The 24,693-nt window shown below is 45.4% G+C and overlaps 1 protein-coding gene across 1 annotated transcript; it reads left to right on the top strand.

Annotated features, from left to right (window-relative positions):
* Nucleotides 1-6,952: 6,952 nt before the first annotated feature.
* On the top strand, nucleotides 6,953-24,363 carry LOC137544064 (elastase-1-like). Its single transcript, XM_068265126.1, has 8 exons — nucleotides 6,953-6,994; nucleotides 8,263-8,357; nucleotides 10,166-10,263; nucleotides 11,709-11,834; nucleotides 16,971-17,107; nucleotides 22,290-22,435; nucleotides 22,877-23,026; nucleotides 24,249-24,363. Exons 1-8 carry the CDS (start codon nucleotides 6,955-6,957, stop codon nucleotides 24,255-24,257), a joined length of 801 nt encoding a protein of 266 aa, XP_068121227.1. The 5' UTR covers nucleotides 6,953-6,954; the 3' UTR covers nucleotides 24,258-24,363.
* The last annotated feature ends 330 nt before the right edge of the window (nucleotides 24,364-24,693 follow it).

The following is a 24,693-nucleotide window of genomic DNA, read 5'->3' on the forward strand; positions in this document are numbered from 1 at the left end:
ACCAGGAGTTACAAACAATACTGCAAGTAATGATCACCTGAGGAGCAGGTGATGTGATACTAAGAATCCCTCACCAGAGGCTAAGCCCACTGGTGAGGGCAGAGTGGTCAGACAGGCAAGGTTCAGCAGCAGAGAGGTAAGTATCAGTACAGAATTGTGAGACAAAGGGATAACGGGTAACAGGCAGAGGTTCAGCAACTAGTCAGATAGGCAGAAGTACAGAAACGTTAAACAGGAAGCAAGGTCAGAGATTTAGCCAGAATCATACAGAGGTAATAAATAACAATTCCTAGTCTACGTGTGAAGTCCTTGGTTTCAACACCTGGGATCTAGTCTAAGGTCTGAGCGCTAACACGTAAGTATTCACAACAGCAGACGAAGACCGAATGACAAGCGAAGACTTAAGAGGAAGAGGGAGACTCTCAGCCACTCCCACCTCGGATTTCCGCCAATCCGAGCGGCGAGCGTCATCCCTGACGTCAGCCGACCGGCAGGTCAGCTGATGCTCCTTCTACTAAGATAAAGGTCCTGTCTCCGTGTGCGCCCGTGCGAGACAGCTAACCTATGTGCAAATGACAAGACTGCTCTCGGCATGTTAGTCGCCGAGAGTAGGAAGCCAGGCTGGGTGCAGGGAATGGCGGCAGCGGCGGTGGCAGCGGCGGAGATACCCTGCCGACCTCCCAAGTGTTACCAATGCCGACCTCCCAAGTGTTACATTTTGTTTATGTGTGTATGTAAGTATGGGTATGTGTGTATATTATATATATATATACAGTATATATATATATATATATATATATATATATATATATATATATATATATATATATATGTACACATATATACACTCCACCTGTCAGGATCTCTCCAGTAGCATTTTCTGTTGGTTGCACTGGAACTGCAACTGGGCAGTTCTGACTTATCTGCTTGCATTCGGGTGTGCATTTGCATTAAAGTCTCATTGTCATTTGCAATCACTCTGCAGTTCAGAGCAGCTCAGGATTCAGCTGTGCAGGAATTTGCATGCCTGAATTCATTGGCTGATGTCCACATAAAAGTCTGCCTCCCATTTCAGACTCTGCCCGACATAGCGTACAGCTTCCTGAGTTGTTGCTGGGTCCATGCTGTGAAAGTATTGTGCATTGCCTTGTTTTGTATTTCCATGCCTGCTGGATATTTGCTGAACCCGCAGGGGGGGGGGGGGGGGGGGGGGGGCAGTGAAGTCCACTATCCTGCTATTTGGAGACTGCCTTCACCACGCTGGTGACTGGTAGTTATCCTTCTTTCCTTGTTCCTGAGGACGTAGCTAAAGCAGCGGTTGCCATTAGTTATGCTCCTACCTGTTTGTCTTGTCTATGTCAGTGTGGATGTTTGCGGTCGCTGGGGCAGTGACTAGATTGGCAAAGCATTCCGTCTATCTGACTGTTGTTTGTCTTGTTACTCAGCCTGAGGATTAGTGCGGCGTCGCACTAAGCAGCCATTGTCTATTAATGCGACTTTCATTACTCAATGAATGTATTGCAATGCGACTGCCAGACTGACTTAGATACGACCTTAGCTTTACTGACCATTCTCTCGCCTAGTCCTTTGTACCGCAGCCCTATGACCTAAGCCTGTTACCGACTTTGATCCTGTCTAGTCCACTGTACCACTGCCATCTGATCTATCGTGTATGACCCAAGCCTGTTACCGACTACGTCTGTTGTGTATTGTATCACATAGCATCTAGCATGATAGACGGCCCAGAGCTGCAGTTGCTCTGGGCAATCTTGCTCCCTTGTTCATTACTCCTGTGGCCACATGTGTAGCCTCTTCCATTACCCAGCTACATAGTCTTGAGCCCACAGGCTGACTCAGAAAGTATACCCCCCCAAGCATTACATTATATCGGGCCATACACAAACTCACATGAAGGAGGGCTCTGAGTCTGACACATTGAGTTATGGTTCCTTGTTTTTTCAAAGAATTGAAAAGCTTGATGGTGAAACAGCAAGCAAATTGTTGCCAGAATTGGTTAAATTTTTGTTAAACCCAGATTTTCAGGCTACACCTTTTTCTACCTGGGCTGATCAGATAGTTTACACTCCATTCAAAGACAAACTTTTTGATTGGGCAGTTGATGTTTTGAATCACACTACTCTGAGAGAAAAGCCTCTAGAATTTATAGCTTTTGTGATCCATAACTGGTTAAGAATATCCCCATTATCATATCCTCTCAATGAACTCCTGATTGCTAGTCAATCAAATATGTCTTAAGCAGGTTTTAAAGGGAACCAGAGAGGAATGGAGCCTGAAAATAGAAAAAGCTTTTATACATACCTGGGGCTTCTTCCAGCCCCATAAGCCTGGATTGCTCCCACGCCGCCATCCTCCGCTTCCTCTATCGCCGCTACCGGGTCCCGTCACTTCCCGCGGACGCGGCCAATTGTCCGCATCACAGGGGCTCCCTCCATACCCTTACGCATTACGGCTGCGTAGTGGGCAGCAGCAAGCGTAAGTGTATGGAGGGAGCCCCTGTGATGCGGAGAATTGGCCGCGTCCGCCGGCCTACTGGCGGTAATGATGGGACCCGGTACCGGCGGATCCAGGCAGCTGAGGACGGCGGCGTGGGAGCGATCCGTGCGTATGGGGCTGGAGGAAGCCCCAGGTATGTATAAAAGCTTTTCTGTCCTCCTCTCTGGTTCTCTTTAAAAGCATTCTGTATGCAAGCAATTCCACTAAAAGTATTGTTCCATCTTTGAAGTCACACGCACCCAGTGCAGCAAAGTCTAAAGTCTTGAATAGAGGTAAACGTAAACATTCCAGAAAATGTTCACAACCAGCAGTGTCGTTGCCCATAGCAACTGTGCATCAGACCCATAGTCAGACTCTGTCATTAGCAGATAATGAAATTCAATTGTCATTCATGGGAGTTAAATGGACTTATGAAACTACCAATGAACTTTCCTTGCTAGCCAGGGAGGATAACGATTTTTGTTTAAATATTCTTATGAGGAAATTTTACAGAGTATTGAACAAATCACATTTTTTGTGCAGCAAGGAGAATTTTCATATCCTGCAGTGAAACAATTGTTGCAGGTCCTGCAAATTCTTAAAGAGACTCTGTAACACAATTTCAGCCTTATTTCTTCTATCCTATAAGTTCCTATACCTGTTCTAATGTGGTCTGGATTACTCAAGCCTTTTCTAGTTGCACAGTGGCTGTATTATCTCTGTTATATAATCTAATCTGCTTTCCTCTGACGGCTTTGTCGGGCTCAGGCACTCAGGTAGGAATGTGCTGGTCTGCTTGTGATAGGATAGAAGCTATACACACCCTCTCCATGCCCCCTGCAGGCTTTGTGTGAGTCACAGACTTAGCTTCTCTCAGCCTATCACACTCTGGTTAGAAGCCATGTCTTTTTTTTTTGTAAACACTGCTTAAAACTGGCAATTACAAGCCAGGATTGCATCAGGGAGTGGCAGAAACAGCACAGAGGGGCACAGGAGAACATACTGAATAGAATGGTATGCTTTTTATTGTAAGAATTTTAGAGTACAGATTTCTTTAAGAATAGGAAATACCCTAGTAATGATCCAGTTAGTCAAGTTGATTCTCTGTCAGGAGTAAACCAAGCCAAGTCCACTCCTGCTAGCTTCCTGCAGACTGTTCAAGCTGTAAATTATGCCCAAAATAATTGTTTAGTTCCTGACAAGAATGAATGGGATCCTCCATTTAAAATATGGGAAATTGAAGCTTTGATTTATGATCTGGAGAATAAATGAGAATATTTCTATGAATTTTACACTGCTAAGAGTGACATGATTTTGCATGCATGCATTGAGTCTGCTTCTTCTTTGATTGAAATGAATCTGTGTGTGCATGAGTTTGTGACTCCTTTAATTGATGCAGGGAATGAGATCTTGAATGATCGCTCTGGGAGTCAGTAACCAATGTTGATTCTGTCTCTCCGTTGCCCCTAGCAATGACATCACCTGCTAGCCTTGTTTCCCTACAACCAAGATGAGATGTACACCTTGCTTCTCTAACTCGTTATAATGGAGGCAAGAAGTATTTTTCGACTTTCTTGCAGAATGTCAAAATTTTGAATGCATGTCCTTTCTTCAGATCAACTACAGCATTTCAGCAGTCCCGGTTTATTATCTTATACCTGCTTGATAGCAATATGAGAACTTGGGCTGAGGAAGTTGCAGATGAAAACGAGGAGGTCTTGTATGAACCCCTGGAATTTGTTAAATTGATTGCAAAGTGTTTTGTGAAAAAAAATAACCAAATTCCTTCTGATTTGTTTTCTGCATCCTGCAAGCAAAGTGATCCAGCAGATACCAATAGATGCACTCCATATGTTGCTGACTGCTTCAGTCCTACAGATTCTGAGTCCCAGAAACCCTGTGTGGGAAATGTTGAGCCCAAGCATCTGAATGTTCCAACATCACACATTCTGTGCTCTGGGCCTCCTGTTTCAACACCTTGCTCTTGTTCAGTGAATGATTCAGAGCCTTTGTTATGCGAACCTGAAATTACAGAATCATTGCCTTATCCAGAAAATGTTCCAGTAAATTCGCCCTGTACCATGAATTACTCAGCAATTCTGTCCAATGAAGCTCAGGTCACAGAATCATTATACAGTCCAACAGGTGCTCCTATGGTTCTGCCCTGCAACATGGATTGCTCAGCGATCCTGCCAGTGAAGCTGAAGTCGCAGAGTTTTTAGCTTCACCCTGTACTTTGGATGTTTAAAGATCCCTAGCAGAGGACTCATAGGCTCTGCTTACTTCAGTTGGTGTTGCAGTAATATTCACCTGTTTAGCAGCTGTCTTAGAATTACAGTCCACTCTAGTTAAGCTTGATGAATCTCTGTCCAGTGAAGCAGAAGCCATTGAAGCATTGTCCTCGCCAGCAAGTGTTTTAGATGCCTTACCCTGTACACAGTCTGATTTAGCTAATGTTGTTGAATCCCTGTCTGATGTTGTAGCAGCCAGGGAACTCCAGCCCTGTCCTCTGAATGTTTTAGAAGTCTTGCCCTGTAGCATGGATAATTCTGACTCTCTGGTAGAAATAATAGAAGTCTCAGAATTTCAGTCCTGTTTAGTGAGTGTTTCTGAAGTCCCGCCTTGTATCTTTGAAAGTTCTGGTTCTCTGTCCAGTATGGCAGAGGTTCTAGAGTCCCCTTCCTGTCCAGTGAGTTCCTCAGTCTTTTCCAGTTCAGTGGGGGTTGCTGTAATACTGACTTGTTTGGCAGTTCTTTTGGAGCTCCAATCCAGTATAGTTAATGATGAACCTCTGTCCAGTTCAGAGGAAGTTGTGGAGACTCTGTCTAGTTCAGTGCATACATCAGATTTGTCCTGTCCTGTTAATACCCCTGAACATGACTTGTTAATAACCTTGGTTGAATCAGTTACTTCTAAGTCTGATTCTGCATTCTTTAGTGAGAGTCCAGTAACTGTGAGGTCTGATCCTGATGGTTTTCTGCCCTGTTCTGGTTTCGGTCCTATTGTGACTGACCCTGAGGTCCGCAGTTCCTTGACATGCCCAGAAGTTTCTCTTATACCAGTGTGCCCAGATGTGCTCTGTGTGCCAGTATGCCCAAGTGTGTCTTGTGTGTCAGCGTACTCAGATGCTTCATTGGTGGTGACATGTTCTGATATTGCCAGTCTGCCTGCATGCCCAGAGATGGTTCTGGTCCCTGAAAGGCTTGATCTCGATGTTTGTCCTTGCAACCCTGACTCTGGAATTTCCCTAGGTTCCATAGGGGTTCTTGATAGTTCTCTATGTGAGCCTTAAAGTGAACTTTAAATCGAAAAAATAAAATGAGTTTTACTCACCTGGGGTTTCCCTCAGCCCCCTGCAGCTGATCGGTGCCCTCGCCGTGTCTCTCCGATCCTCCTGTCCCCGCCGGCGGCTACTTCTGGTTTCACCGTCAGGACCCGACAGGCTGGGAACCTACAAACCCCACACCGAACCGCACCACAAGTGTGCTAACGGTATTAGCTGTCACTTCTCCCTTACTTCCCCTGCTCATCATAGATAGCTACAGGTGCCCCTTAGTATTAGGTAGCCAGAAGTATCCTCAATATTAAGTAGCTAGAGGTGCCCATGACTGAAGGAAGATCTCATCAGTGGAATGTTGAAAGCTCGGTGAGTAACCTCTAATTTACACTACGCTCAGGGCTCTGCATAGGGAAGGATGGAGGGAGGCACTAGGGGAGGGGAGTGAGCCACCTTTCCATCATTAGGCGCCTATAGGCACATGCCTACAGTGCCTTATGGTAAATCCGGCCCTGGATACGCAGATGGGTTTAGGTTTGATTAGTTGGGAGAGATTGCTGTGTAACAGCAATGGTATTATGATGTTGAATACAATTCTGGCATATGTTCCTATACACAGATACAGTATTGCTCCCTGACCTCATTTTAGTAATTTTTGCTGCACCCCGAAGCTGTTTGCTTGTCTTTTTTTCCCTTAGAAAATCTGTGCTTTGCACTCAAGATTGCCACAACTCCAAAACTACTTCTGGGTCATAGTGGCATTCGTGTACGTTCAGCAAGAGCTGTGCCACACACAGAAGCACGCACGGAGGGGCTGGCATTGCGAAGTGAGAGGGGGTGGAGATGGGCTGCAACAGAGCTGGACAGAGTGAGGAGATCAGCCTCTAAAGATCTTCGTAGTGGTTACTGGTACCATATAAAGTAATCCAGATATGTTTAAAAACAAACAAACAAACACATGGGTTCAAATAAAGCTGCACGTTTCTAGATAAAACTCTTCAAAGCTCAACTTAAATAAACATTCTGTGTGTCCTTGATTAAGAAATGAAGACAAATACACAGCTGGCCAATAAAACTTATTGCACATCTGTAAATATTCCCAGCATTCATGTTAAGGGACAACTGAGAATATAAATGGGGACTCAAAGAAACTGTTGTCATCACAATCATCATCTTCACCCAGAATGCTGAAGCTTCTTTTACTTGCTGCATTCGTCCTCTGTGGTAAGTTATACTGACTCAGAGATAAACACACCGACACACACCACACACACCACACACCACACACAGCACACACACCACACACACCACACACCACACACACCACACACACCACACACACCACACACCACACACACCACACACACACACCCCTCACCATGCTTTGCATGCAACTCTACAGTTCATTACCCACTGCATCTTCTGTTTCATTTGTCAGTCGCCATACTTTTTGGTTATAGTAGTTTTCTGAATATGGACTTTCACAATGGTGCTCTGTCACCAGCATTGTAAAGACATGCGTAAAGTGGCCTTTTCACAAAGGAACTTATGCACACAACCACCACCTACCCTTCCTGTTCTGGTCAATGATGGGGGATGGCTGTGGCGTGAGATGCGGCATTATAATTATAGAATTGCTATTATTAGGCTTCAGTGAAGCAGGGGAGGACAAACACAGCAAGGCTAGAGTAAGGGTCTGAGCCCACTAACGCAGTTGTGCGCAGTTGTGTCCGCTTTTGATCATATGTAACATTGATATGTTGCTGAAAAGCGTACACAACTGCATACAACTGCATTAGTGGGCTCAGGCCCTTAGAGATGCACAGGGGTGGCATCTGTTTGGCCTCTTTTTCATGAGCCCCCCTGTATTATGGACATTTGCAAGGAAGCAGCCATTTATTTAATCCCCACAGAAAAACAAACTGAAATAATTTTTTTTGTGATAGACTGACCATTAAAATGAACCTAAACTGAACACAAGAAAAAGAGTTTCACTTACCTGGGGCTTCGACCAGCCCCCTGCAGCCATCCTCTGCCTGCGGTGTGCCAAATCGATCCTCCAGTCCCCTGCCGTGGTACGAGGTTCTTTCTTACTGCACCTGCGCAAGATGCTCTAGCCGACATGAATGCATACGAGGATGCGCGCAGCCAGGGCGACGCAGGCGCAATGGTCCGTCAACTAATCATCAGTCAGCAGAAACGAAGCTAAGCCTTCGGCGGGGACCAGAGGATAGGTTTGGTGCACCGCAGGCACAGGACAGCTGCAGGGGGCTGGCCGAGGCCTAGGTAAGTGAAACTCTTTTTCTTGTGTTCAGTTTAGGTTCACTTTAATGGTCAGGAGAGGACTTGACATATAGTGTATCCATGAAGATGCATTTTATTTTAAGCCACAGAGGAATGATTGTTCAGCATTGATAAAAATTAAATAAAAATTGAAAAAAGCATTGATAAAAATTATTTTGATGAGACTTAATGTGTTTTTTTTTACAAAGGACAATGCCATGATGTTCAGTACATGGAGGATGCCCAGGAAAAGGAGCGTGTAGTGGGAGGAACCAATGCTGCAAGAAATGCATGGCCATGGCAGGTGAGATTTAGGGCCTGTTTCCACTACACGCAGATTGGATGCAGAAAAACGGACTCCAATGAATGCCTATGGGCCTGTTTCCACTTAACGTGATTTTTCTGATGCAGATTTTCCTATAGACATTCATTGGAGTGAGTTTTTATGCATCCAATCTGCGTGTAGTGGAAACAGGCCCATAGGATTTAATGCTACTGTGTGGGAAATAATTGATAGATCCCCTGCTGAAATTTGTACTTTGCCCACGTACAAATAAACAATGGTAGTTTCTATGGTAGTTATATTTTAAAGTACACCTGTTACTTTAAAAAAATGTTTACATACTTACATTAGTAGGGGGAGGCCCTGTGTACGAGAGTGGCCAGACTGCGCAGGCGCCAGTGGGTTCGTGCATGCGCAGTAGTACGGAGACACTGTACGGAGAAAAAAAGCTGTTCAAGAGCTACATTATGCTACTGTGTACGCAGTACTTTGCGATTGTGCTTGTACACGGAAGGGAGCACGGCTGAGGGCAATCTTCGGCATTAAAGTTTAAAATTGTTTAGAGGTTCTCAGCAGAGGAACAGAGGGGCAAAGGAAGACTGTGGAAGTCTCTGGACCATCCATCAGCTTCCCCCTACTTAGGTAAGCATATAACTTATTTTATTTTTAAGTTACAGGTGTCCTTTGTTGAAGAAAGACAGCATACCAACTAAAAATACACCAAAAAATTCACATAAAAGTAATTAATTGATTTGCACGTCAATGGGTGAAATAAGTATTTGATCCACTTCAACTACACAGATTAGTTACGTGCCCATGTGGCAGACACATCACAGTCAATTACAAATAGTCCTGATCTCAATTCATTATGTTTATAAAGCACACCTATCCACAGCATCAATTTCTTTCATTACAAATTCTCCATCACAATGAACAAGACAAAGGAGCTGTCAAAGGATTTCTTGGGTAAGATTGTAGACCTACACAATCAGGGGCATAACTAAACAATAGGGCCCCCCTGCAAAAATGATAGCATGGGGCCCACTTAGTCCACGAACCTCATGCGGGTCACATGATCGGGAGCCGGCGAATGTCAGCAGAGAGTGTTCTGTTGTGAAGCAGTATCTGGAAGCAGGAAAAAATTTACACAAGCTCCTACACATGGTTTTTGTGAGCAAACAAGAAGAGTTTTTTTGCTAATTGGCTGCATTTGCTGTTGATGAGAGGGAGGAGGAGGGGCCCCCAAACCCTCTGGGCCCCCTTGCGATGGCAGGGGTCGCAGGTGTGATTGTTACGCACAATGCTGTAATGGGCTTCAAGACCATTAGCAACAAGCTTGGTAAGAAGGTGACAACTGTTAGTACTATTATTTAGAATCAAAAGAAATATAAAATGACCATCAATCGTCCTCAAGCCAGAGCTCAGTGTAAGATCCTCACGTTGAGAGGCCAATGTACAAGACCATATACTGTCAAACTTGGGATGAGAACCTTCTCCCTCAAATAGAACACTGATAATGGGTTATGGATGAATTTTCTAACATGACAATGACTCAAAACCTACCACAAAGGCAACAAAGGGAGTGAGTAAAGAAGAAGAACATTAGGACCATGGAAAGGCCTAGCTGGTCTCTAGTCCTCAATCCTTTAACAAAACTGGGGAGGAAGCATCTTCTACTTGCACTCCTCTCTAGACCGGAAATGTGCTACTCAACAGAGAGCCAAAATGCTCATCTGTACATTAACTGTCTGTAAGCAGTTTACGAGTCGTATTTGTTTAATTTGGATGACGTGTTGTGTTTTATCATCATGACCATGCTTCTCCTCCAGGTATCTCTCCAATATAGATCAGGCAACAGCTGGTATCACACCTGTGGAGGAACCCTGATTCGTGCTAACCGTGTAATGACTGCCGCTCACTGTGTGGGGTAGGTAACAAATTACCTACCAGTTATGACTATTTACACTTAACACAACATGTTGCCCTGGAACTGGTAGAGGATAGAATATAAAAAGTGCCAACGAACTCTCTCCCAAACTGAACATCTTCATTCAGGTACTTTCAGGCACACATGAAGTAGTAGGCATGCTGCTGTTCAGCCTAATCTTCTATGCACAACACAATGGCCCCCCTGATTAATTTCACCTTTTCTCCTAAGTATTTTCCTAGGGATCTAGAGCTGGCAGCCCCCGAAAAATCACCCATCAACCCTGTTGGCAGTGTGTGCATGCGCAGTAGTGGCTGCAGCGCGCGACAATGTTTACCATCTGCGCTCCTGCACAGATGCAGTAGTGGCTTTTCAATGGGCTCCAGCAGAAATAGAGCAAACTGAGGAAAAAAAGTAAATTGCATATTTTCCAGTGTCTTGTGAATTCTCTTAAACAAATCAGTTCATCTTGGCACGGCTCTGAGAGCTGAACGCCGAAGCTGGGCGCCGTCATAGCAGCAATGCTATGATGCACACCCCGCATATCGGTAATTAGGGGCTCTGGCGGCTGCTGGACCCCGAATTACATCTCCCTCCGAGTTGCAACAACTCAGAGGGGGTATTGTATTCCGCCTCAGAGTTTGGTGACAGCAGGAAGAGCCGTCATTCGGCTCTACCCGTGCTGAACTGAGCGGCGCCAAAATAATATGTACTCCTCTTAAAGGCATTGCCTGCTTATGGATTTCAATCTTTCATTACCTATATAAGTGGCACTGTCCCATGATGATCAGCGCCATTTCTGGACGTTTTGGTTTCCCAGGCAAGATATCTTTTGCACTCCCAACCTGAGATTAACTAAATATGGAATATGCTGATGGTTTATAAATCGATAATGATAATAAATAGTTTCTATGCGTATAAGAAAAATACTTTTTGGCAGTTGAAAAAGAACCAAAAAAACTATGGCTCACTGCAGGTTGAAGCAGACATGTGATTTTTAATTAGGTAAAATGTTGTTTGTGTTGCTTTTAAATGTTTACATTTTAATGTGTACCTGAGACAGTACACTGTGCCTTATTTATACTTACCTAGGGCTTCCTCCAGCTCCATGAGGATCGTGGGCTCCCTCGTCATCCTCCCCGGCCACTCCGTTGTCCCGTGGTCGCCTTCAGTTGGGGCAAGTTGAGGTGTTATGCGCATGCATGGCCTGGTCATGCGTGTCCGGCAGTGCTCCCACGTGCATGCGCAGAACACCAGAACCAAAGAAGATATCGAAGACGATCCTGGGACAACAGAGCGACTGGAGAGGATAGCAAGGGACTCCACAATCCTCATGGGGCTTGAGGAAGCCCCAGGTAAGTATAAACAAAGCACAATGAACCATCTCAGGTTCTCTTTAAGCTGAAGCTTTTCTTTGAAATAATGATTCCATTGTTTTTGCTTAGATCGTACACCTATCGTGTGGTGTTGGGAGAACACAGCCTGAGCTCAAATGATGGAACTGAACAGGTGATCTCTGTGTCTGCAATCCGTGTTCACTCATACTGGAACGGCAATAGTGTCGCCAATGGGTAAGAGCAAAGCAAAAAAAATCTAAGACCTTAAGACCTGGGGGCTTTGGCCCACTGGTGGTGCTTTTCATCAAATTGTGAAATGCTTGTGACTTCTGAATCACGGAAGTCCCGCGATTTTAACTGCACTCCACGAATGCTTCCAAAATGCTGCGTGTCAGGCTTTGCGATTGCTTTGCAAGTGGAACAGTCCCATATGGTTCCTCTGTAGCAGCACTTTGCCAATCGTGAAGCCCTGCAAAGGTGCTGCTAGTGGGTCTCGGGCCTACTGCTGCTTCATATTTAACCACTTCACCACTGAGGGGTTTTACCCCTTGAGCACCAGAGCGATTTTCACCTTTCAGCGCTCCTTCGATTCATTTGTCTATAACTTTATCATTATTTATCACAATGAAATGAACTACCGTTTTTCGCGCCGTATAAGACGCTCTGGAATATAAGACGCACCCAGGTTTAGAGGGCAAAATCCAGGGAAAAAAAGATATAAACTAAACCTGGTGCGTCCATATTTCAGGAGCAAAATACATATATGCAGGCACATCGCATCTAGTTAGGACATTAAATAAGTTAAGGAAAGGGAGGTGCTGAAGGGGGTGTGGCTAGAAAACAGCAAAAAATCCATTAACCCTTCGCACTCTCACATGCAAATGTTCAAACAAATGCATTCACAGATTCACTCATCCAGGCACAACTGTTATCCCTACAGCTAAGTTAGAAGCCGGGGTTTTAGTTCACAGAAGAATGCATTCTTATGCTTAGTCACCTATACTGCGCAGAAGTACCCAGGTAAACATAGGTGTCCTAACTCTGGCCCTGTAACATGCATAGTGCAGACATGCAAACATTCATTGCATCAGACCTATCAATGGATTAGGAGCACACATCCTGACGTCCTCTCCTGGGAAAGACAGTGCATCTTACCAATCACACAAGGGAGCTAACGTAATGTATCCATGTTCACCATGCACATACACCAGCATAAGCTGTGTGCATGCTGACAAACACATACAGGGGAAGGAGGGAGTGCACTGAATTAGACCCTAGCCATAGGGGTCAGTAACAAGAACAAAATACATATATACAGGCACATCACATCTAGTTAGGACATTAAATAAGTTAAGGAAAGGGAGGTGCTGAAGGGGGTGTGGCTAGAAAACAGCAAAAATCTATTAACCCTTCGCACTCTCACATGCAAATGTTCAAACAAATGCATTCACAGATTCACTCATCCAGGCATCGATGACGTGTCATTACAAGCCGGCACTAGAGGAAGCCGCCCACAGAAGCCTGATGTCTTCAATCGCCGCGGGCAAGATGGAGGAGGTAAGCAGCTGCTGCTTCTCAATTAGGGGGGCCCGAGCACACACAAGGGGAACACGAGGAGGGGGGCAAGCAAGGAGGGGAAGGAGACGGCCACAGCAGGACGCACAGGCAGGGAATCCCCGACGGCGGGTCGCGGTTCGTATCGGCGGGCGTTCGTAAGTCGGGGATTTGCTGTATAAGACGCAGGGACTTTTTCTCCCCATTTTTTGGGGGAGAAAAAGTGCGTCTTATACGGCGAAAAGTACGGTATATCTTGTTTTTTTCACCACCAATTAGGCTTTCTTTAGGTGGGACATTATGCCAAGAATTATTTTATTCTAAATGTGTATTAATGGGAACATAGGAAAAAATTTATTATTTTTCAGTTTTCAGCCTTTAGAGTTTTTAAATAATGCATGCTACTGTAATTAAAACCCATGAAATTTATTTGCCCATTTGTCCCGGTTATAAAACCGTTTAAATTATGTCCCCATCACAATGTTTGGCGCCAATATTTTATTTGGAAATAAAGGTGCATTTTTTTCAGTTTTGCGTCCATCCCTAATTAATGGGAATTAAAATAACAGTGTTATACCCTCTTGACATAAATATTTAAAAAGTTCAGTCCCTAAGGTAACTATTTATGTATTTTTTTTTATTGTATTTTTTTTTTATTACAAAGATAAATAAATTGGGGAGTGTGGGAGGTAATGAGTTAATTTTTAATGTATAACTAATGTATTTGTATATGAAAAATGCTTTAGTGTGTAGTTTTACTATTTGGCCACAAGATGGCCACAGTGAGTTTTTGTTTATGCGACCTGCAAGCGTACAGGAAGTACACTTGCAGGAAGTTCAGGGAGGCTGGGCAACTTTTTTCACAATGATCGTGCTGCTTCTCGCAGAAGCAGCTGATCATTGCGGGGGGCTTAGATCAATGAACGGGAAAAGGTTTCTTCCGTTCATTGATTTCCGGGCGAGCGGGCGGTGGCGCGCACGAGCGCAGGGGGGCGTGGGCGAGTGAGCGGGAGCTCGGACAGCGGCGGGAGCGGCGTCAGGTACGGATTTCTCCATCCCTTGGTGGTAACAGGGTGGAAAAAGGGACGGAAAAATCCGTACCGCTGGGGGTAAAGTGGTTAAATGTCAGTTCTACAGTGGCTTGCAAAAGTATTCGGCCCCCTTGAAGTTTTCCACATTTTGTCACATTACTGCCACAAACATGAATCAATTTTATTGGAATTCAACGTGAAAGACCAATACAAAGTGGTGTACACGTGAGAAGTGGAACGAAAATCATACATGATTCCAAACATTTTTTACAAATCAATAACTGCAAAGTGGGGTGTGCGTAATTATTCGGCCCCCTGAGTCAATATTTTGTAGAACCACCTTTTGCTGCAATTACAGCTGCCAGTCTTTTAGGGTATGTCTCTACTAGCTTTGCACATCTAGAGACTTAAATACTTGCCCATTCTTCTCTGCAAAACAGCTCCAGCTCAGTCAGATTAGATGGACAGCATTTGTGAACAGTAGTTTTCAGATCTTGCCACAGATTCTCGATTGGATTTAGATCTGGACTTTGACTGGGCCATTCTAACACATGGATATGTTTTGTTTTAAACCATTCCATTGTTGCCCTGGCTTTATGTTTAGGGTCGTTGTCTTGCTGGAAGGTGAACCTCCGCCCCAGTCTCAAGTCTTTTGCAGACTCCAAGAGGTTTTCTTCCAAGATTACCCTGTATTTGGCTCCATACATCTTCCCATCAACTCTGACCAGCTTCCCTGTCCCTGCTGAAAAGAAGCACCACCAGAGCATGATGCTGCCACCACCATATTTGACAGTGGGGATGGTGTGTTCTGAGTGATGTGCACACATAGCGTTTTGCGTTTTGGCCAAAAAGTTCCATTTTGGTCTCATCTGACCAGAGCACCTTCTTCCACATGTTTGCTGTGTCCCCCACATGGCTTGTGGCAAACTGCAAACAGGACTTCTTATGCTTTTCTGTTAACAATGGCTTTCTTCTTACCACTCTTCCATAAAGGCCAACTTTGTGCAGTGCACAACTAATAGTTTTCCTATGGACAGATTCCTCCACCTGAGCTGTAGATCTCTGCAGCTCGTCCAGAGTCACCATGGGCCTCTTGACTGCATTTCTGATCAGCACTCTCCTTGTTCAGCCTGTGAGTTTACGTGGACGGCCTTGTCTTGGTAGGTTTACAGTTGTGCCATACTCCTTCCATTTCTGAATGATCGCTTGAACAGTGCTCCGTGGGATGTTCAAGTTTGGAAATATTTTTTAAGCCTGCTTTAAATTTCTCAATAACTTTCTCCCTGACCTGTCTTGTGTGTACTTTGGACTTCATGGTGTTGTTGCTCCCAATATTCTCTTAGACAACCTCTGAGGCCGTCACAGAGCAGGTGTATTTGTACTGATATTAGATTACACACATGTGCACTCTATTTAGTCATTAGCACTCATCAAGCAATGTCTATGGGCAACTGACTACACTCAGACCAAAGGGGGCTGAATAATTACGCACACCCCACTTTGCAGTTATTGATTTGTAAAAAATGTTTGGAATCATGTATGATTTTCGTTCCACTTCTCACGTGTACACCACTTTGTATTGGTCTTTCACGTGGAATTCCAATAAAATTGATTCATGTTTGTGGCAGTATTGTGACAAAATTTGGAAAACTTAAAGAGACTCTGAAGCGAGAATAAATCTCGCTTCAGAGCTTATATTCAGCAGGGGCATGTGTGCCCCTGCTAAAACGCCCCAAATCCCTTACCCCCCAAATCCCCCCCTGCAAAATCTACGACCAACTTGGTCGTAGATTTTGCTGCTCTTGAGGCAGGGCTAATGGCTGCAGCCCTGCCTCTCAGCGCCGTCTATCAGCGGCGCATCACCGCCTCTCCCCCGCCCCTCTCAGTGAAGAAAGACTGAGAGGGGCGGGGGAGAGGCGGAGATACGCGCTGATAGACACGTGTGAGGCAGGGCTGCGTGCATTAGCCCTGCCTCAAACAGGAAGAGATCCCCGTGAGTAGACGAGGGGATTTGGGGGGTAAGGCACCCCCGTTCAGCCGCGCAATAGCTGCGTTTTAGCAGGGGCACACATGCCCCTGCTGAATATAAGAGCTGAAGCGAGTTTTATACTCGCTTCAGTCTCTCTTTAAAGGGGGCCGAATACTTTTGCAAGCCACTGTACATATTTGAGTGCCCATGTGAGATTAGCTTTTATGCATGTACTTTGCCATTGTGCCACCCAGAAATCAGGCCCACTGTGTTATTTTAACAATTTGATAGGGCTAGCCGCCGAGAGCTCTATGCAGAATACGGCGCGCAGTGGGAGCTTTTACTCTCTTCCCGGGGGATCCAGACGTCGGATGCCGTTCTCGTTCCTGTCCTCCGAGACTCTGAATCACTTTGGTGAGATCTCCGCCAGTGATCTCACTACAGAGTTACAGCGCCACCCGGAGGATGGAGGGAAAATTGCAGCGCTGGAGCCCAGGGAGGTGAGTGAGTGCTGGGTCTGCTGCTGGCTTTTTGGCTGCATTATTTTTTCCTGAATTTAGGGTCTGAAACATGCAGAAAAGACCCTAAAATCCGGTAATAATCATACCATCAGGGAGGTTAAACAATCAGTTTAATCATTGTGGTTAACTGATTATTGTATTTAAAATAGCATTGAAGTTTTAAGGGGTAATTTTACTTTTTGGCCACTAGATGTCCCCCACACTTTACACAAGGCACAAAGGAAAAGCATAGCATCACTGAGGTTATATGCGCCATTACTATAGGAGTTGTTGACCACGTGTTTTTTTTCTGCAGGTATGATATTGCTGTTCTCCACCTGGCCAGCAGCGCGACTCTGAACAGCTATGTAAAAGTGGCTAGTCTTCCAGCAGAGGGAACTATCCTGTCTCATAACCACAACTGCATCATTTCTGGATGGGGCAGAACCAGCAGTAAGTTGTCCGCTAAGTATTTCTAAAGAATAAGGCTGGTTTCACACCAGGACGTTGCGTTTTAGGGGACGTTATGGTCGCATAACGTGCCCCTAACGCAACGCCTGGTGCTCTCTGCTTTGGACGTCAGAGTGAGCCGCGTTGTGCAGCTCACTCTGGCGTCCGTGATGCCGTGATGCGCACTCTTGGACGCATGCGGCATCACGTGGTCCCGCCGGCCAATCGCCGCACAGAGCGGCCGCTCCAGGAAGTAAACGCTGCACGTCACTGAGTGCAGTGAATATTAATTAGCCATGTGCCTGGCCGCTCTCCGCTCCTCCCCAACGTTACTGAGCATGTGCAAACAGTCTAATGCGGCTCTGCCGCTTACAAAGTACTGCATGCAGTACGTTATATTATGGCGCAGCGTTACACTGTAACGCAACGTGGGCACTGTGAACAGCCCATTGACGTGTGCCTGTAACGTCCCACTGTGAAACCAGCCTTAAGGTTGGAAATAATAGTAATTGGTTGATGTAAGGTCTACTGTTATCTGCCAGAATGTCAGCTCTTGTCTCTTCAATAAATATCGAGCTTACATCCACTTTCACAGAAAATAATCAAGCAGCAAAATACAGAGAATTCATTTTAGTTTCAAGTTTCAGACATTAAATATTATTATCATTATTTGTATTTATAATGCACCAACATATTACACAGTGCTAAACAAAAGATAAATAGACAACAAGGTACAAGCTACAAGATCAAGCAACTTAAATCAAAGAGACCACACAAATCAAGTTCAAGGCAGTCCACAGGAAGAGTACCAGGCGATGGGGTGCATGATTAAGTTGGATACGGGTGAGGGGGGGAGGGTATCTATTGAACACACCACAATAACTAAGCTGTGTTTACTGGAATCCCTTTGCTCTCTACAATGTCAGCAATATTTTAATCAGATGTGCAATTTCTTGTTATCAAAATTCCTGCATTCCTTTAGATCCCCCCCCCCCCCACCCATTCCTTTTTATTGTAAGCCCGCAAGGGCAGGGCTCTGTCACCCTTTCGTGTCTTGGAATTTGTTACTCAGTCTTTAGCTTGTACTTTGTTATACATTTTATTCATCATGTTACACTTGTCCATCTCTTCATAGAGGATTCTCAGCAAGGCTTTTATTCTTTAGAAAGATATTTCCGAAAAAGGATTTAAACTAGGATGCTGGCCAGCTTTCCCTGCTCCCTACACAGTTTTTTGGCAGTCGGACAGAGCAACTGCCACTCACTAAGTGCTTTTGAAAATAAATAAATCCCTCAGAATCCCCTATAAAGAGATGGACTAGTCCAAAACCTGTCACTTCTGTCAGATTTCTACTACCTACTGTAAGTGACAGCAACATAGGAGAAAAGTAATTTATGGCTCATTTTACTCTGGAAAAAATGTACTTCTTATTTATATATGTTTGCACATATTTGAAATTTTACAGTTTTTTGCTGTAGTGCCCCCTTAAACATTACCAGTTGCCTTGCAGCCCTGCTCATCTATATGGCTGCAGTAGTGTCTGAATTATACTAGAAAAAAGCATGCAGCCAATCTTGTCAGATCTGACAATAATGTCAGAAACGCCTGATCTGCTGCATGCTTGTTCAGGGGCTATGGCTAAAAGTATTAGAGGCAGAGGATCAGCAGGATAGACAGGCAACTTGTATTGCTTAAAAGGAAATAAATATGGCAGCCTCCATGTTCACTCACTACAGTTGTCCTTTAACCCTGAGGCGATCACAATCTAATTACTAACATAGTTATGTGTCCATCGTAGTCTAGGGCCAATTTAAGAGGAAGCCAATTAACTTATCTCTATGTTTTTGGGATGTGGGAGGAAAACCGGTGTGCCCAGAGGAAACCCATGCAGACATCGGGAGAGCATACAAACTCCAAGCAGATAGTGCCTGGGATTTGAACCAAGGACCCAGTGCTGTAAGGCAAGAGTGCTAACCACTGCACCACCGCACTACACCACCATACTCCCCTCACAAAAACTGTTTTAGGGCCGGTTCACACGGACGCTTGGCGGCGTCTACCGTCAAGCGTTCGGGACCCATCGGCTAAACTCTCCCATTCAAGTGAATAGGAGCGTTTAGCATTGCGCGGTTACCGTCGATTACCATCGATTGCATAAATGCGGCGTTCTGATCCCGATTTAACGCATCGTTTCGGCCGTCCCTAGAAGCCGCATGCAACGTCCAGGGACGGCTAGCCGGCGCGGCTTCATGTCCCCCTGCGGGGACGAGAAACGCCGATCGCGACGATCTCTGTACCGCCGCCACCAAACGGGACGTCACAGGACGACGCGACTTCCTGGCCGCCCCAACGCCGCCTGCCGTCCGTGTGAACCGGCCCTAACTCTTTATTTTAGAGCAATATGCTGCATTTTTTTTAATGTAAATGTGAAGAGTTACAACCACTATTCATTTATCTGTCATCTGTATTTGCTTTGTGAAGATTGCCATCTCTTCCTGCCCCAGAGACATGACAGGAAATAACAGTAAATTATTCCCCAGAATAGGGAATCCCAACTTATAGCTGTTACTGGAACAAATGTTTCAACTTGAAGACAAAACTCACTTGACAACATTTTTTTTGTATTTGTTTATTATTGACATAACGTTTACTTTAACCACTTGCCAACCGCACACTCATACCGTGCGGCGGCAAAGTAGTGATCGCGGCTCGCAGACTAAATGTAAATGCAGGAGACGTTTGTCTCCTTTGTTTACATTGAATGGCGCTGCTGCTGCAGCAGCGCCGTAAGGCAGATCGGCGATCCCCGGCCAATCAGCGGCCGGGGATCGCCGCCATGTGACAGAGGACAGCCTGTCACATGCTGCACAGGACGGATAGCGTCCTGTGCAGCCCCGATCACCAGGGGGGGCAGGGAGGAGAGGGAGGGGGGGAATTTTGCCGTGGAGGGGGGCTTTGAGGTGCCCCCCCGCAACACCCAGGCAGGCAGGAGAGATCAGACCCCCCCCTGCACATCATCCCCATAGGGGGGAAAAGGGGGGGCGATCTGATCGCTCTGCCTGCAACCTGATCTGTGCTGGGGGCTGCAGAGCCCACCCAGCACAGATCATAAAAAACAGCGCTGGTCCTTAAGGGGGGGGGGGGGTAAAGGCTGGGTCCTCAAGTGGATAAAGCAGGAGGATTAGCCAGGAAAAAAACACATATATGAGCAGATAAATTCTTGATCTACTTACTTAACACATGTATTGTACTGTCACCCATTTTGATTTCAGTGAATTTTATATAGTAAATAAAGAGAATTCTGATCCTGGTGGGAACTATGTATTTTTCCCACTCTTTAAGGCCAAATACTGATGTCAATTCTTTCCTTAACTTTTTTTTCCTTTTCTCCTCCAATCGCTGAGTCACCTCAGCCTTGCTTGTAAACACAAGTGAGAAGCGGATCATGTTTCAGATAGGCAGCTAGGCAGGGAAATAATGGGAAGAGGAGGCATATATTATATTGTAGATAAAAAGAACAGCATGCAACTGTTTGGCACTGACTATTGAAGGGCCAGTGCTCCTAAAGTATGTGATAACTCCAAACCATAACTGCAGAAAAAGTTTTGAAAGTTTTGAATGCAGGATTAGCAACTTTATCACTTAATACACTCAGACCAGTTGCTGTTGAAATTTTTATGGTGACAATCCCGCTTTAAAGGATATATGTGTGACCAAAATTGTAAGTGCAACTTTACTTACCTGGTGCTTCTTCCAGCCCCTAGGAGTATCTGTGTCCGCAGTCACCAAGTCTCCTTATTTGCAGTCGCATTTTTGCTTCATGTGACTCACGTGAAGAGCAAATAAGTGAGCTCCCCCTGGCTCTGTCCACATTTATTTTTGCTGAAGTGTGGTAAGGGCCAAAGTTGGGTTCCTGATCTTTAATAACCTGAATTGGAGCACCATCACTAGTCACCAGGAATAAACAAAGTCATGACAATAAAATTGTAGTATTGGTGAGCAAAGAGTTGAACTTGGTACTGTATTTATTTTAGACGCAGTGGGGACCACTTTCTGACCAAATTTTTATCCGGGGACCGTGGGGGGGGGGGGGGGGGGGGGGGATGCGGGGCGCGACCTTGTGGGTGCGGCGGCATAGCTAGCATAGTTGATCCAATATAGGGAGTTTAGTTGCCCCAGTATTGCTAGTATAGTTACCCCAGTATAGCTAGTATAGTGTCCCAGTATAGCTAGCATAGTGCCCCAGTATAGCTAGTATAGTGTCCCAGTTTAGCTAGTAAAGTCCCAGTATGGGTAGGTAGTGCCCCAGTATAGCTAGTATAGTGCCCAGTATAGCTAGTATAGTGCCCAGTATGGGTAGGTAGTGCCCCAGTATAGCTAATATAGTGCCCAGTATAGTGCTCAGTATAGCTAGTACAGTGTCCAGTATAGGTAGGTAGTGCCCCAGTATAGCTAATATAGTGCCCAGTATAGCTAGTATAGTGCCCAGTGTAGCTAGTATAGTGCCCAGTGTAGCTAGTATAGTGCCCAGTATGGCTAGTATAGTGCCCAGTATAGCTAGTATAGTGTCCAGTATAGGTAGGTAGTGCCCCAGTATAGCTAGTATAATGCCCAGTATAGGTAGGTAGTGCCCCAGCATAGCTAGTATAGTGCCCAGTATAGCGCCCTAGTATGGATAGGTAGTGCCCTCCTCCCCCTCCCGCGGCCGTCGCTCCTGTTACCTTATGAGCGAGCGGCCGCTTGTTCTTAGATTCCCTTAGGCGCCGCTCTCCTTCATGCAGCATCTCCTATTACAGCAGCGCATCTTGCAGCTGCTGTAAGGAGGGAAAGAAGCGAGGCAGCAGCTTCTTGTAGCGGCGATATGCATCGCCGTTACCATGGGAACCGCTGCCTCGCTTCCTTCCCTCCTTACAGCAGCCGCAAGACACGCTGCTGAAATAGGAGATGCTGCATGAAGGAGAGCAGTGCCTGGGGGAATCTAAGAACAAGCGGCCGCCCGCTCATAAGGTAACAGGAGCGGCGGCCGCGGGGGGAGAGGGGGGAGATGACAGACCAGCCGCGGCCCAGCTGGAAACTTCCAACGGCAGTGGGCCGCGGTCCGGTGGTTGGGGACCCCTATACTTGAGCAAACAAAGCCAAAATGTTGATGCTAAAAATGTTACCAGTTCTTTTCTTTTTCTTTCAGCTGGTGGATCTCTGCCCTCCATCCTCCAGCAGGCTCCTCTGCCTGTTGTTGCCCACTCCACCTGCTCTTCCAGCTCCTACTGGGGTAGCACTGTGAAGAGTACCATGGTGTGTGCTGGAGGCAATGGAGCCCAGGCTGGCTGCAATGTAAGTAAAAATAATGATGAATCTGACAATCTTTTTATTGACTACTAGCAGACCCAAGCCCATTTAAAAACGGGCTCTAGGGTCTGTGTTTGTTGCCGCCGCCTGCCGCATGTACTGCGCACCTGCTGGAAATGCCATGTGCGCGCGCACCCGCCGCACACCCAGCCGCCCCACTCACATGCCCGCCCAGCTCCCTGGCCCTGTCCTCCTGTCTCTGTGAGGCTGGGTCCGTGTTGCGCACATGCGCAGTAGCAAAAAGCACGGACCCAGCTACACCGAGACAGCACACGCAGGGACACTGGGGTTTTATTATAGAGGCTAACAAACAGTAAAGATGTCATCAAAGTGCCTGATGACAAGAAACAAAATTAGTTCTAAAATATTGATATAGTTTTCCACTACTCTCAATGGTTTTATTCCATTTCCATTCCTATCTTGCAGGGTGATTCTGGTGGACCCCTTAACTGTGTCGTCAATGGAGGGTACCAGGTCCATGGTGTAACCAGCTTCGTATCTTCCCAAGGCTGCAATGCCTATAGGAAGCCCACTGTGTTCACCAGAGTGTCCGCTTACACCTCCTGGATCAACAGCGTGAGTATTTGTATATTAGAGATTGCAAGCAATATAACAAGGCTTTCACGCTGCTTTGTTAAAGAGGAACTGTAGTGACAATAACATAATGAATAAAATGATTTTTTACAATATTCATTTATAAATTGTTTGGTCAGTGTTCGCCCCCTGTAGAATGTTTCCTCTTCCTGATTCTGATTTACATTGTAAATTTTATCACAGGTGGTAACATCCTTAGTGCCGTCAGGTGCAGCACAGCCGAATATTTGTAAATACTACCAATACTACCAATACTTTACTATGATATTTTTTAATAGCTAACCTGAACCCTACTCTTACACAGAAACCTCCCCTGGTAGTGCTTAACCTTTACATTCCCCACCAGTGGTGCCTAACCCTAAGACCCCCCTGGTGGTGCCTATACCTAAGACCCCTCCCCCCCCCCCCCCCACCTAGCCCTACCCCCTCTCCTAACCCTTAACCTCCCCCTGAGGTAAAGCCTCAGCTTTAGCTGTGGCTCCGAAGTTAATTTTGGGCACCGGGAGGGGCCCAATTAGCGGCAATCATTAAACATCTCCGCATCCATAGGCACCGGATATAATCTCGGGGGGTTGTGGAAATGAAAATTGTGTATTCGATTGTGTGATTAGATTGCGAGCCCCTCTGATTGTATTGTGAGCCCCTCTGATGGCCAGTTAAGTGACAAGACAATATATATACTCTGTACAGTGCTGCATAAGATGTCGCCGCTATATAAGTACTAAATAATAATAATAATTGCGCATTGCATAGCTGGCGCCCAAAATTATCTTCTTAGTGGTAAACTAAAGGCTGCAATTTGCAGCAAAAAGGGTAAATTTCCACGCCGGCAGGCAACTGATAGCAGCCGACGCCATGCACCCAAATTTCCCTTTTCTTCTGCTAATCGCCAATGCATCGCCTTTATATCCATAAGTGCTCCTGCACCCTTTTTTTTTCCTGATCCCACATACATAATTTATGAGGATTTAGAAGAATAACCGGAACTAAGCAACAGATGGAATTGTTAAGCCAAGACATCATTTCAATAGAGATTTTAAAACTTTCCCCAAAGAGAAGAGAGAAGACCAATACTCAGGGTAGGCAGGATGAGAGCGAGCACTCATGCAGCAATTCTTTCATCTCAATTTTATGGTAAAATACCTATTTGTTTAAGGATAACAAGGTACTGGATTCTAATCACTTTATGTTGTCTTTCGTTTAGAATCTATAAGAAGATTCAGTTTGGTGAAAAAAGACGTCTGATGGATGACCTGTGATTGATTATAATGATTGAGATGGAAATCACTTTTGAAAATAAAACATTTAATAAATGATCATTTTCTGTCATCTCCCAATGTTCTGATTGTACTTCAGCATTGTAAATTATGAATATTAGCGGAAACCTGTAGGGAAAAAAGTACCCAATTTGGGTACTTATCTCAATAGAGGGAAACCAATAGGTCCACCAGAGGCTTCCCCGTCCTATTCTGTTAGGCCATTCTAGTGCTGCATCCCCCGAAAGACCATCATCAAGAGCTTATTGATGACTCACACTTTCGCAGTAGCACGGTCCCAATCAGATTTTGATGGGTAAAATCAAACCCCATTGGGTCCATGCTCCTATGCGTGCATGAGCCTTCTGCGCCTAAGCAGTAGCATGGACACAA

The sequence above is a fragment of the Hyperolius riggenbachi genome, chromosome 2, assembly GCF_040937935.1.
Source record: "Hyperolius riggenbachi isolate aHypRig1 chromosome 2, aHypRig1.pri, whole genome shotgun sequence".
Lineage (NCBI taxonomy): Eukaryota > Metazoa > Chordata > Amphibia > Anura > Hyperoliidae > Hyperolius > Hyperolius riggenbachi.